Genomic DNA, 15,218 nt, shown 5'->3' with positions numbered 1-15,218 from the left:
ACTGATCCTGGTCACTCAGAGAAGCACGGTGTCCCACGGGAGACCTCATCTTGGTGTCACTCATGGTTTCGCAAAAAAGCATGGACCGGGAGCTCAGTAAAAGGAGAGAGCTGTCGGAAGGAGCCAGGATAACGGGGCAGGAAAGCAGGAATGACCAGTGTTCCCCAAACGCACAGGCACGGGGCTCAGCGCCGGAGCAGCGCGGCAGGGCGCAGCCTCCGGGAACAGACCCAAACCCGCCCTACCCAAAACCCGCTCAACATTTGCATAGGTCCCAGCCAAACGCGGGGCAGCGCGAAGCCATAAATTAACCCTACGGAGGTATTTCTCCGCTCCTCCTTCCACCCGGCACGCACCAGCGCTTCCTCTGCTTTTTTTGGTTTTTTTTAATTTTTCTTTTTTTTGGTTGCAACCCCAACCCCCTGGCCCCCCGGCAGCGACCTCCGGCCTCGGCAGCCGCCCGTCTCCAGCAGCATCACCCCACGCTCGCGCGCTGGAGAGCGCAGGCGACGCGACCCCGGGGCGGGGGGTCCCCGCTTACCGCTTGCCATTCGCCGGCGGCCCAGCGGTGCGGGGGGCAGGCGGGGAGGCGGCAGTCCCGCTGCGCAGCCGGCCGGCCGGCTGGGTCACACTCTGCCGTCGGGGTGCCGTCGTGGCAGCGCACGGCGCGGCGTTGGACGCCTCGGCCGCAGGACACGGAGCACTGGAGGAAGGGATGAAAGGTGAGTGGCGGTCCCCGTCGCAGCCCTCACGGTAAGTTCCCAGGGTTCGCCCTCTGCTCTGGGCTCAGCGGCAGCGATAGCAACGCTCTAACGCCGGCGTTTCAACTTCCCGGTGAGGCTTCTCATCACATGAGGGGAAAATTTCGCAAAGGGCAGAGCAGACAGGCTGAAATCCCCGCTCCGCTGAAGCCGGCGGGAATTTTTGCCGTTGGCTTCAGTGGGGTCAGGATTTCCCGGCCAGGATTTATATTGCAAAAACCTCTGGAGACAGCAGCACTGCTAAACCGTCACAGCACGCCAGAGGCAGCGAGGCTCTGCGTATTACTTCTCAGGCACTCGGCTCAAAAAAGTAATAGTTCAAAATATATCAAATGCCACAAGTGCCACTGGAGCGGACTTTAATGAAAAGCAAACTTGAATGATGGAGAAGAAAGTCTGCAGCAACAGGGAGGTAAAGGTACGGTACAGCCAGGATTTCTGGCAGCGTGTGTCGAGACATGCACATGCACACAAGCCAGGGCACACTGTTAGCCTGTGAAAATGAATGCCTTTTTAAAATTAATTGCATTTCACATTTCCTTCATGAGACTGCAGGCACGTTCCTCCTCACTTCTAGGCACAGCAAGAAAAGTCTGAATTTCTCTGTTTCTCAGACATCTTCAAATTATTATTTACACTACAATGCTTTTAACAGCTTTTTCTCTCCTAGAGCATTTCTTACTGTTGGGACTGCACACTGTAATATGTTTAGCAGTACTTAATGTCCCTCTGGTAGGGATTCTTACTTGCTAGATCTTAAAGTACATGATATAGATTTGGAATAAAAAGAATTTGCATTTATAGAAGAAAGTGTGTAGAAGTCAAAGGTATGCGTTTAAAACACAGCTATTACGATTAGCCATTTGCTGAGTTAACAATTAATATAAACAACCTTATTAATACATCAGGAACTAAGAAAACAAGTTTACAGCCTGTTATTGCAATACCCATAAAAGCGAGCCTTCTTAAGGCAGGGAATTACGCGGCGCCTGACGGGGAAGTAATTCTCCCTTCTGCAGCGTATTCCTCTGTAACGCTCCGTTTGCTTTACTGTCCGAACGTCCCATCCAGCCGAGGGGCCCTAAGAAAAGCTGACTGCGAATCTTTGCCTGGCTTCGGACATTTGTGAGAGGGTGGGCCTTTTTTCTGCTGTGTGTAACTTCTGAAAGCAGCAGCGAGATTCCTGTCACTGGTGATGCAAACGCTTCCCACATGCTGCGCTGCCTCGCTGCGATGAACAGCACTGTTTGTCCTGCGCATTCCGTAGGGGACAGTTAAACTGAATAACGACCACAGACTTGGAGAAACACATGCACCGGGCTGCACACCGTACTCTAAAACGCCTTTTGGTTTGCATTTATCCCCCACCTAAAAAGCAGATGCCTGGGATGTTTGGTGCGGGAGAGCAAGTTGCGCGGTGGCTCTCTGATGGGGGGCTGTGCTGCGTGTGACACCGGGGCAGAGCGGGTCTGGGGAGCAGGCGGCTGGTCCCTGGCCGTGCTGGGCAAAGCAGGGCACTGGGCAAAGCCGTAGACTGATTTCACCCAGGGCCTGGGGGTGAAATTTTGCCCCCACAGAAGACACTCCGCTTGGGGCAGTCAGCTTTTGCTGTACTTATATACTCCTCTCCGGGGATGCCATGAGCCAGGCAGCCTGTTTGTCCTTCCTACTGCGTCTACACATTTTCCCGCTGAGAAAGTCAGCCACCACATTGCCGAGCGCCAGCTTGGCTATGGAGAAGCTCTACTTGATGCTCTACCTATGTTTTTAGAAAGGGCTGGATTTCAGCCTGAAATATGTAAATACCAGACAGCAGAATAAATATTGGTATTTTTGTTAAGTGAAAGGTAAATGGCCATAATTGATACTACTTGGGAGAAGCAAACACATCAAATCTGACATCTCAGTGCAGACACACGCACATTTAAAACTTGGAGAAAAAGCCCTTTTTCTTCCTTTCTGATTATTACAGATATATTAAAAATGCTTTGCTGCATGAAAGTGGATTCATAACAATCTAGCAAAGAATTACCTGGCCTCTGAATACAAAACATCCAGACAGAAGAAAACCTGGGAGCAGAGCACTTGGTTTAGCTGTCTGGGATTCATTTTTAACCATTCCCTTATTTTTTAATCCTGATTTTTGTAATCATTCCCTTTCCCAAAAGGAAAAGGAAAAATACCCTAAAGACACATGCAACAGGTCCTGTGCCTATATGGCGACAAGGAGGGTGCACTTCTCTGGGAAAACCTTGTCTTGTTTCTCACGCAGACTTTCGCTGCTTTACTCAGGACAAAAGGCAGCCAGCTCACAGCAGCTCAGCTCTGGGATTATCTTTCGAGGCAATTAGACCTTCAGAAAGCTTTTTTTTGATAGTATCTAAGTGCAAACTGATCATGGCTCCTATTTTCAGCAGTGGCCCCGGTGATGGGGAAGGTGACATGGAGTTTCCATGCCCATTTAGATCCTGACCTGCTGGGTATTCCGAGTGCCAGACCCCTGCCTGTTCCCTCGCCTTAATGAGAAGCTCAGCACCTAAATCCACCTCAGCTCTGAGGCACTGAATCTTTTGCAAAGCCTTGCAAGCCCTGCACATCTCTCGCAGGGATGGCCGCAGCCGATGCTCCAAATGTTTGACAGCCCCAACTTTTTATCTGTCACAGGCAAAGAAACGCTGCCAGCCCTAGTGAGGATCAGGATGCAAGGCAGCCATGTCAGAGCATTTTCCATGGCTTTAAAAAGCTCGGTTTGAGATGGGAGAATGAGTGTTTCTACCCCTTTATTTTTTCCTAAGAAAGATGCCGGCTGACTGAGCTCATACAGCACCAGGGACCTGGGCCGAGGAGCCACCCGGCAAGCTGGAAATGTGCTCCCTATTCTTAGCCTTATCATTAGCATACAAATATTCCTTAATTGCCTAGACACAAGAGATTACCTCGGGCCATAAATCACCTCATCCTCCTATTAACTTGGGCTTCTTTCTCCACTTGCATAAAATTAACTCTGATCATGCAGTGAAATGTTGGGAATTTTAAAAGACTCACTAAATAAAATTAGCGGTTTTTAATGCAATCAACAGACCATTACATTATTATGTTTATAATTATTAGCTGTAAAACACTGCTTTCAGAAGCAATCACTTTAAATAAGGTGCAAATCAGATATGACAAGACTATCTAATGGCCTAGAGTTTCATTTTCAAGCTAGCTTCCTGTACAAAATGGAGGTTTCAGTCCTGCAGGTAATAAAGGTAATAATATTGACTTAATTTCCAATATGGGAGCAGCGCTGTGCATTTCACAGGGCTACCTGGATGCTCCCAGCCATACCTGGGGTAAAGGACCCAGACCTCAGTAACTGAACCTCCACGGTGAACGCAATCTTATCCCTTCACACATGTAATGCCGAATACTCCTATCCTATGAATTCGAAGGTAAGCGTTTAAAAAAAAGCAAACCCAAGTCTGAAAAGAATCATAGAACATCAGTGGGTTTATTGTCTTTTTTAACAGTCGACATTAAACAAGAGTATGCTGTCCTAGTCCTAACCTTTGCATGCGTGCCTGTAGCGATGCTAATGGTTTCTCTCTCAGGGAACTCACATACAGCGAGAATTGGTGTTTCCTGCCTTAATTTGGAAGACAGACCGCAAGAGAATACGATGTTTTACAAGTTAACAGTTCATTTAGTCTGCGATTTTCAATAATTCTGCTGATTAGCACACTAATGAGGTAGAGAGAAAAGCCAGGTTCAGAGATAAAAATGTGATGCAGCAGATCCAAGGTGACGACAAAGACATTTTCAGGAAAACAAGGATTCAAGGTATGCTTTCAGCAAACAGGACGCTTAATAACTGCAAGCACTTTCACATTTCTAGCAGCCTATGCTCTATGCATCAGTGTCTGACTCTTTAATGAAGCAAAATCAAGTGATGAGCTTGTTAAGAAACAAAAGATAGTGAAAAGCATTTTTAATGAACAGCTCTGATTGTTCTTCAGGCTGTCCCAGGAAGTTGATAATAAAACTAGTTTCAGATTTCTCAAAACTAAGGAAGATTTTGCTTCAGATGTGACATAGTTAAATAATAACAATATTAAAAACAGGAATAATGGCAGTTTCTTTTTAATATTATATACTAATGCCTTTTCCAGCAGAAACTTAAAATATACAAGGAATTTGCTTTCAGATAGACACTAAAAGCAAGTTTCAAGTTTTCATCTGGTAGAAATCAGTGCTGCTCCACTGCTATCCATGAAGCTACACTGATTTACATCACCTGAGGATCTGGCCCAAAACTTTTACCCTTGAAAAACTCAAGAGGACAGAAGTGATGGGAAAACCATCCTTTAACCAATTTGATGGAGGAGGAATATCAGAGGGTGCAAAAGGGTATACAACGTGTCTCACCTGTCCCCAATCTCCTGCTTTCCACTTTGGACATCTGCCCCCTCTGCATTTCTTTTGCACATTGGGCTTAGCAAGGTGCTTGCAATAATCTTCTTCTACATGCCTCCCTTCCTTTGACAAACAGTACACATTGCGGTGCTTTTGGCCCCTTCCACAGGAGACAGAACACTGTAAATATAAAGTAACAACAGATCAGCTTTCACGCAGGGCCATCTACATGCTTACACAAGGGCCATGGCTACCGCGGGCGTCTTCTTTTAACTGGACCAAAAAGCACATCCCCAGGTTCTTGGCAGCCTACGCAAAGCTTGAAGGGGATACGGAAGGGCAGAATTAAACTGCTGGAAATGCTCCTATTTGCACTTAATATTGCACAATATTCTTCGTCAAAGCCCCTCAAAATGCCAATATCAAAATAGAGAAAGCAGCTGACATTCAGCAGGGATAACAGGCTGGATTCCTGGCATTGCTCCAGCGGTTTCAAAGGAGCAGAGTCATCTTACAGGGATCAAGGCAGGAGCCCTCAGTATCTACTTAGAAGAACTTGAAAGGAACCATTTCCATTTACCTTGGTACAAAGGGAGGTCAAATGTTGGTAAATCAGGAGAGTAAAGCGCGATATACACCTTCACCAAGGAAAATAACCGCACAAAGGACAAGACAGAAGAGCAAAATGCAGTCTTTCCATGTCGTTGGCATTAAAGCTCATGTTTGTTTTACCAGTGTAGACTGATTTGCCTTTTTCTTTTTTTTTACTAAACAGACTGAAACCAGGACATGCTCATTCATAAGATTTATGTATTTTGAAAACAACTCAGAAGGTGGTAAGAAGGCAGAGCCTGAAGAATCAAAGCAAAAAGCAAATCAGCAGGTATGTTAGATGTAAGCTTTGTAGTGAAGCAACTAATTTCAACCTCCCTCTGCAGGTTCACTGAACTTTTTCAAATGTGACCACTTCTGGCATGCAAACCCCAAGCAACTTCACTTTGATTTCAGATTAGTCTCCTCCAAAAGGTTTAGGAATCAAAGGGGTCTGGAATCACGACAAGAATTTAATATGACAGTTTCATGTAGAACAAGCCTCTTACTCAGCATGATGCACCCAGAGACTCAGCTTCAATTTCTTCATTACATGTTATGCAAGTCATTACATGCTATGTCACAAGCGTCCTGGTTTAATCCTCGAGCACAAACACACTGGTTCAATCATCTCTCGATCCTTCTTTTCAGAGATGAGGCTTCTTCCTTCGTTTTGGAGCCACTCCATCAATATATTTCCTAAGCAATAAATTACAGCTCAAGCTCTTCCCAGCCTATGAATACATTTCAAAACTAAAAAACTACAATTTGTATATGTAGCAGCTCTGGAAGTTCCACTAGAATAGAAATTGGCATATGCATTGACAGCTGTGGCTATTTTAAATCACAGCACTACTTCCAACTCATTCAGCCCCTTCTGTGTTAAGAGGTACACAGAGAACCAGCGCGAGAGCAGTAACTTGCGCCGAAATGGAAAAGTTCAGATCAACATGGAGAGAAATGGACATAACTCGTAAGATCAGATGTTGCTGCTTAAAAGCCTGCATAAGTGATGTTCCGACAAAGCCTCTTTTCCTGCTGCAAGAGCGGTACGGATCGACAAAAGGTAGCTGACGTCCCTTGCGATCAATAGGGTTGAAGAGCCATTAACGCAGCTCCTCTGCGAGAGGCGCGAAGCCAGGCGAGCCTGCGGCAGGGATGGCCGCCTCCGAGTTTTCCTGAGCCCAGCTCCAATTTTAAGATAGGCCAAAAACCCAAAAGACCAACATTCGACCTTGTACTGAGAAATGGAGGAAATGCTGTCCCTTGTTCTAAAATAAGACTTTCATGAGCTACCCAGACTCATAAACTCCACTGTTTTCCTTTAGTATCAACACAAATAAAATTGAGTTAACGTTATCCTATTTTTACAAGTCTTCAAGTTTCATCAGAAGTTCATTTTTTCATTCTTTCTACATCTCTCCCCAGGCAATGAACATCAGCAGCGAGAAGGAAATGTCAAATCCTACCAAACTCAGTTATAAATTTTTATACTTTCATCCATTTACTATCTTTGGACTAAAATACCGCTACTTTAGCAAAAACTCCAGTGCTCCTCAGTAAGCACTCTCTATGCAGGTTGATGCCACTCTACGGTGACAGCAAAGCTAAAGAAGAAATTCACACACTTGATCAGGCCTCTCTCTTGCCCTACACGCCGAGCCAGTACAGCCAAGTGCATCTCTTCTCTAATTTAAAAAATATATTGGATCCACTACTTATTCTAAAGGAAGAATAACCACATTGTGCAACAATGCGAGGACGTTTCTGGGGACTTGAAGTTGGTTGGTAAATATCTGATTTCACAATTAATACAGTGCTAGTCATTTCCAAAATTGTTATCCCCCTTCTGCAAATTGCTGAACTTTGGTGTGGAGCCTGATTCTGACATTTATCTTGCCATCCCACCATCAAGCAAAACTGCACACATACCTCAGTGCACCCAGAGGCTGAGGCATCATTTGCTTAATTTTGTTAATACTTAAAAGTAATTCCCAAGATGCTGGAATTAATCATTTCTATGTCTGTCTTTAATATAAATCAAAGTTAGGCAGCTGTGCGTTTTTAGATCTAAACCACCCATTTGCTTTCATGCACATATGAGTTATGATCTCATTTGCACTGACAGAAAAGAGAGGCTGAATAATCTACTGTAACCAAGTATCAGAGACTGAAAATTCCTCTGCAGAGAGTCTACTTCATAACTGCCGTCTAATTCGTCTCACGTATTTCCAACTTTTATTTGGCACGCAGATCTTAAGCATATGTGAGCCACATGCAAACCATAACTTAACAGTGGGCTTCATCTCAATGCCACGTGCCTTGGGCAGCAATACCCCTAGCTACTGCCATCAGCCTCATCATTTATTTCAGACCCTGGAGAAACTTTGCCTTTCATTAGCAGGACTCTTCATCGCTGCAAATGCTGCCACGCACCTAAGGTATCTCTCAATAACAGTGCCATAGCGAGGTAAGCTTTGACCTCGCCTTCTTTCAAACATTTCAAAAGCACAGATAAAACCACTCCTTTCAAATTTCTCTTTCCTTTTCTCAATTTCTTTCCCACCTCCCATAGAAACTACCCCAAAGTACTGGTGACAGACGGGTGGCTTTCTGTGGAATAGCAGCCTCATCCAAGGCTCTTTGAAGTCAACAGAAAGACTTCTACTGGTTTTAATCGCCTCTGGATCCAGCCCTGAAGGTGTAGCCAAGGTATTGTATTGACTTTTTTCACTCTCTGGCTTCCTAGAGTCGCGAATCACATGCACTTGGCACACCCGTGGTCAACCTGCCTTCGCTTTCCCTCAAGCGCTTGAAAAACAGAACTCTGAAATGCTGTTTCCAGCCTGTGGTAGAGGCAGGGCAACAAACAGCACCCCTGGGTGAACCTGGGAGGATGGCCAGGCACGGAGGAGGGTGCGAAAACAGCACACTGCCTTGTTTCTTAAAAAATCCCAAGGTAAGTGTGGGAAATAGCATAGTAGAGAAGTACTATTTCACAAATCAGCTATAGCTGTTACACTGAAGATTCCAGTAAACCTTCCTCTTGTTATTGTCTTCATTATCTCCTAAAACTGCCACAGTCACACCTGGTGCTGTTCATCGAGAACAAGAACAAAGGGACTTTCCTAACAGCACTAGGATGAAAACATTTGAGCGCAGATTTAAGGGTATTACGTTTATTGCGTGATTAGTTTTGTTCACATGCCAAGAACTGGGGATTGGCATGCTGCTGATTTTTTCAAATAAATACACTGCCTAGTTTAAATAAATGAAGAAAAAAGTTTAAATAAATATGACAAAAATATTTCCATATCAACTGTTTCCAGAAAGGTCAGAACACGATGCTAAAACTCTCCTGCAATGCATCACTCTGCTCCAGGGCAGTCGCAAGCTTGTGTTTTTGTTTCCACAGAAATTTCTTTTCTGTTTCAGAGTTCAGGAATGGTGACGATCATTTTGTTTTACCAAGTACATGCAAATTGCTTTAAAACTAACCCTTGCTGCATTTCCTACTCCGACGTTCTGGAAGGTGAGGGTACATCTTGTTCATTAGGACCTCTCCAACATAGGAAAGCCGCTACTTGATTCACCAGGCTAGTAGCAGGTAAAAAACAGAATACGTACCCCAAAAGCTCTTAAAAATTTGTACAAAATTTCTGTCTGGTTGGGGCCAGGTTGTGACCCTCCTGCAGCAGACTGTGACCTGCTCTTCTGCACCAGGAGGAGCTCGAGTCCCGGCCGTGTGGCTGCCAGGCTGAAGGCTGGGAGTGAGGTCGGTCTGGCACCAAAAGGACTCAGCAACCCTGGGCACAAATAAGCAAATTTTGGAGCAAAGAAAGAAGCAGGACAGAGCAGTTGAGCCATGGAGCGGTTCCACTTCTCGTTAGCTTTCTGCGCTGAACAGGCAGCTCGACACGGGGCAGAGAAGGAAACCACCAGCAAGAATCTGGGGATGTTCTCCCCCAGAAGTGAAAAGTTTCAGAAAATGCTGTCAGACCACTTTTCCAGGCCCCGGTGCACCACCAGACGATCTGGGAGGTATCTGAGATAATGAACGCAAGCTGTGGTGATCCCCACGTGAATTCCTAAAGATAGGTATGCTCCGATAGCTCACCAAGGGCAGGGCTGGGAAGAATTAGGCTAAAAACAGCTTTATCAGATTCTGCCAGGAGCAACTTTTTGGAGGAAATTAAAATCAATCCTTTTAGGTTTAGATTTCCACACATTAAGGATTATATGGAAAGTAAGCACTCATAAGTAAGCTCTCGTTCATCCTTTCCAACAATCTGCGCTGAAACATGTGCTGGATGAAATAAGGCAGAAAAATGGCAGAGCCCCACAACGCTTTACACCCCCTTTCCGTGAGGGGCTGTGCTCCTGGATGTCAGCAACTCCTCCAGCTGCACGCAGAGCCCAACCACGCACCCTCACAGTCACATTGCAGCATCCTATTAGCATACAACAGCTTTTACTATAACTTACACTGCTGCTGTCAGATGCTGAAATCACAGCCCTGTGACACCTGTGCCTCTGAAGCCACTCGAGCACCAAGGACATCAGAAGACACATCACCAAGGAAAGCCTAGATCACTCCTTGCCAGCTAAACCTTTACGAGAAGCCCTAAAACGCCTGAGCCTTTGTGGGCTATCCAGCAACAGAAGCATCCAAACCAAGATAAACAGCTTCACAACAGCAAAGGTATTTTAGCAGGTAACTCCCTCAGCTTCAGCAAGACAAGCAACAGGCTTCACACAAGGGTGCAACTCCATGCTGTGGTCTCTCCAGTGGCTGCAGCACTTTCGGAGATGTTTAGGAAAAATTTGACGTTGGCTACTTTGAAACCCTGTTCTTCCACCCATGTGTCTTAGCGCGGTCTCACGCCCAGCTCCATCGCACAGCGAGCAGTCCATGTCCGCGGGGCGGGAGACGGACCCAGGGCAGGATTCTCCCAGCCAGGCTTTCCTGTCCTGGAAACCTGTGAGAGGTAGCCGTACCCTAACACACACGGCCACCAAGAGTGCATGCTCATAGTGATTTTAGCTGGTAGGAGGCCAGGGAACACATCTGATTTTTCTACATTTGAAAGGGAAGCGTGGTTTCCACGTTCAAGGGAGGGCGGCTGGACCAGAGACCTGAGCAAAACAAACCAAAGCATTGCACTGCAGTTTGGTGGAGGCTTTAGGAATATGCTTAATGCGTGCTGACTGCCCAGAGAAACGGGAGGACTGAAAAAGAGACACGAACATTAGGGATTTTGGAGTGCATAGTGCGAGTGTGCCTGTGGGCATTGCCCAAAACCCCTGTGGCAACCTCCCCAGAAGCCCTCGGGGGGCTGAGGGCAGCCCTGGCCATGCACAAGAGTACGCTGTGCCCCAGGGTCCCCGAGGAGCGCTCCTCACCCTGGGCACGGGCGAGAGGGAACGGCCACGCTGGCTCACGGGGCAGCGCATGCGAGGTCTCCGTCCTCCAGCTGTTCCACTCTCAGCTCTGCAGCAGGGCTACGGACTTTCCCAAGCGATTATTTGCAAAAGGGAGAAATAAAAAAATCCACTAAACCTTCACCTTCCTGCTGCCAAACCAAACTGCAGAGACTGGCCAGGGACCTGGGAAGATGTCTCATAACAGGTTAAATAAAAAAAGAAAAGAAAAGGGGGAATTTCTCAAGGAGAAGGGTACAACTTGATGCATTGCTGCAGCAGAAAGAAGACACTAGTGTGTCTGGAGCCCGTTCCTCCAGCAGAACAGACTGCCCCAGAGGAAAGGATGCTTTTGGGTGGAGGCTCTTTTAACTCCTGCAAGATTTAAGGCTCTAATCACTGAAGTCAATGCAATAATTTCCCTGAGCTGGGAAACTTCTCAGGATATACAAGAGAAAAAGTAGGTAACTGCAGCAAGAGAAGCCATGCATCTCCTCTCCTGTGGCATCCCCTACTAAACAGCACTTTCTCCCCCTCTTTCACCTGCCCTGTTGTTACACCCCGTATGAAGACTTCATCGGGTGCAGGAACCAGCAGGGCTGTAAACACACAAAGCTGCCTTACAAGCTGCGTCCCTGCCCTGCTCCACGCTGTTTAACTTGAACAACAAACAAGCCAAAGCCCCCAAATAGCCACAGCAGGGCTCTCCAGGGAGGGAGGCGTTAGGTGGCATTTCCTCAAATTAGGAGGAGATGCTGAGCTACCCAAGGAGCCCGGTATAAGGGGATGTCAAAGGCACTGATGAAGCCTATTTTCCATGCTGCGGCACTTTTAAGAACGTAGCAATCGAAGCAGCAAGCAGCCTAGGCTAACTGACACTTCATATTTTTAGTGAACAGTTGTATTATGATGCCATTTAGAAGTCCCATACAAGAACAAGATTTCTCTGTGTCGGATGGAGTGAAACACCAAGCCAAAGCTCTCCAAGGAACGTCAGCCCTATCGCACAGGTGTGCATCACACCGGGGGTTTGTAGGAGCGCTGGGCTGCCTCTTGCTTCCTGGTTTTCTAAACAAAAATTTTGGCTTAATGCACTAGGGATCAAATACTGTTTGTCAGCCTGCATACGGTCTTGGGCATCAGACAGATTTTCATCCATGCTGCTGGCTCACTCGCTTTCCCTGGGAGCGAGCGAAAATTAAAACACGAACAGAGCATTAAGTGCCCTTAAAGCAAGACTGACTACCTTGTTTTTCCTTAATGACTGCACAAGTCAGACACCAGGAAGGTTAGAAACACAGTAAATGTCCTTGTGCTTAGCGTCCCTCACCATCACACATCCTTGTTTCTAAATGCTACAATCCCCAGGATCCGAGCAACAGCAATTATTGCAGTTTGGGGTATATAGTGTGAATGTGGAACGTGGGCAAAAATGCACACAGACCTCCCAACACCCCACTCGGGGATCTGCTCGAAGATGTTGAACTTCACAGCTCATCCCTGAAAGGCTGTTGCCGCTCTAACGCATCTCCCGCAGTCTAACGCATGTTCCAGTTACTGCACTCAAAGGCAGTGCCTTTGGGAGAAAAACGTTCCCAGCGCTCGCCCTTTTATTTATTGCTTTATTTCTCCTGCGTGTGCGATCGTGTGCATATGTGTGTGTGTGTGTAAGAGGTCTGAAGACTTTACGAGGCCAGGAGCCACGGATGGGCCAACCACGACTCGAAGACCATCATCACTGAACAGCAGCCCCACTGCTTGTTGCTCAAGTTCAGGCCAGCTGTGCACAGCCTAGAAAACAACCATCTCGTTGAGAAAATGTGTAAGAGGGGAGCTGTAAAAAGGCAGCCACTGAAGCATACCAAATGCAGCCAAATAGCTACTGCACTTTTCAATGCTACCCTCCCAGCCATCACCTCCTCTGTTCTGCAAGGTTTCGCTGCCTACACACTCTAGGCTGCCATGCAACACGCCCGTGGGAGCTGCTGGTGGGAGCTGCTGGCAGGGGCTGGGGAGAGACTTGCTCACTTTGGGAGCAGAAAGGCAAGTATTTCATAGAAAATTAGGACAGACGCATGGGTTGGACTATACATGGCAAGAAACATCGGTGAATACTAACGGAGTTACCTGGTCTGACTGGGAAAGTGCACTGAGGAACTTAAGAAAAGATGCAGAATCTGGGGGTGGGGGAAAGAGAAAAGTTTCATTATACAAGAAAATAACCTTCCTAAGTCCAACCACTGGTCCAGCTCACGTCTGTCCCAGCAGTGGCAACAGGAGAGGCTATCGAAGGAGAGCAGATGAGACTGACTCTTTTCTGCAGCTCACTACCCTGGCTCTTCCCCACCACTCAGGCACTGGATTAGGGAGGTCAGAGGGGATACTCCTGCCCAGTCCTTTTATTTCTTCCATCAGACTGAAAGACACCAGATTTAACCACCAGGTCAGATCACAACGGGCGCAAGGACTGAGGGGTGCCTGCAAGGGGAGCATGGGTTGTGCCAGCTGAGCTTTCGGTTGCAGGAAATCAGTCCTGCGAGGAGCTGACCCAGCAACGCACTTCAGTGCAGGCTCAGTGTCAAGCCCACAGTGCCACAGGGTCGTCCCTGACCTGCAGTGTAGCAGACAGGTTTCAATGGTTGTTTTCCTCCTCATGGGAGCATCAACACTAGCAACCAGGAGACAGCAGAACTGATGGCAAAAGTATACCTATATAGCTTTCCTTATTTAAGGAGAAACAGAAGCGGCAATGAAAGATGTCCAGTGATGATAGGAAAACAACAAAAATGGAAAGGAAAATAAAAATTGGAGATTTTAGAGTAGCAAGAGAAGAATAAAGTGGTGTTCCTCTGCCAGGAAACCGGGCACCACTGCCTTCACCCACCTGTAAGTGGCTAAGAGCCACCAGCTGTGGGTGGACACTGAGCTGAGGAACGAGCTGCAGGAGCATCCACTACCCCTGCCCCGGACAAGCAATGGGCTGAAGCTCTACAAACAAAAACCCCAACTGCGTTTACCCTCTGGGATGACCTCCGGGAAGGGCATGAGACAGCAAGTAGTGGGAATGCCAGCTGTCACCCAGGGACGTGCTGCTTTGGAGGGTGGCAGAAGCTGGGCACCGGTGGTGGGATGCTCTGGATGGGTGGCGCACAGCAGGGAGTACAGGAAAGGGCTGGAATAGGTCTTTGCTTTTTTACACAAAAGCAAAGAGGACTGCACTCTCAATGGCCTTTTTCTGACTGGGGAACCAAAGCAGATAACTTCTTGCCTTTCATCAGCACACCAAACCAGCAGTCCCTGATCTTTGAGGGGAGACAGCCAGGAGCCCAAGAGGGACAGCAGCCATGGTGGGCCAGCCTAAGCATGCAGTAAACAGCTCCGAGACGGAGACAGCTTCAAACAGATGGCCAGAAATATCCATAGGCTACCAAATTCTCATTTGGGTCTGGACCTGTCTTTCTAAGGACATGCCAGTCACCCAGTGCGTCCCTCTGCCTGGGTTACGGGTGCTGGGACCATACCTCCAGCCTTCCTCTGCTGCAGCAACATTTGTCCTTCCCTCACAGGCTCTCAGGGTAGGATCGCTTTTATTAGTTTTCTGATAATACCTGGCACTACAGAGAAATACAGACTCGCTGCCGCAGTCTCAGAGCCTGACCCAACATCCTATGAATGAAGCACAGAAGAAGCAACATGAATCACTGAGTGTCCGGAGAGTTCCGCGTGCCTATCACTTCATTTTCAAGGATGGCTTTGTTATTGCAAAAACACGTGTAAAGAATCATAGAGCAGCTCAGTGATGCTACTGTCACAGCAAATTCATTTTCTGCAGAATTGAGGGAGAGAACAGCAGAGTTACATACACTTGCAACAAAATCTGCCCCTGGTCATCACTTCTGCCTTAGCAAGAGCTGACATCCTGCCTGCTAAGAATATTATTGGAACAACGGCATGGAGAATATTCCTGTAGAAGAGCCTATTTTCAGCCAGCTTCACGGGGCAGGCATTTTGTAAACGACGTGTTGGGGCTTTGACAGAATTAAATACAGA

The 15,218-nt window shown here is 47.1% G+C and overlaps 1 protein-coding gene across 7 annotated transcripts in view; it reads right to left on the bottom strand.

Moving 5' to 3' along the window:
* ADAMTS9 (ADAM metallopeptidase with thrombospondin type 1 motif 9) overlaps positions 1-15,218 on the bottom strand; it is an 85,074-nt gene that overhangs the window by 19,073 nt on the left and 50,783 nt on the right. For 4 of the 7 annotated variants that reach the window (XM_075432921.1, XM_075432925.1, XM_075432922.1 and 1 more), the window contains exons 29-30: positions 5,169-5,336; positions 542-703 (exon numbers count right to left, since the gene is read on the bottom strand). The exons of 1 other annotated variant lie outside the window; for it this stretch is intronic. In XM_075432921.1, coding sequence (XP_075289036.1) covers positions 542-703; positions 5,169-5,336 — 330 coding nt within the window. The remainder of the gene's footprint in view (positions 1-541; positions 704-5,168; positions 5,337-15,218) is intronic. 2 more of the 7 variants (XM_075432923.1, XM_075432924.1) reach the window with 2 other exon arrangements.

This window comes from Opisthocomus hoazin, chromosome 11, assembly GCF_030867145.1.
Source record: "Opisthocomus hoazin isolate bOpiHoa1 chromosome 11, bOpiHoa1.hap1, whole genome shotgun sequence".
Taxonomy (NCBI): domain Eukaryota; kingdom Metazoa; phylum Chordata; class Aves; order Opisthocomiformes; family Opisthocomidae; genus Opisthocomus; species Opisthocomus hoazin.
This window is presented reverse-complemented; position numbering and strand designations above follow the sequence as displayed.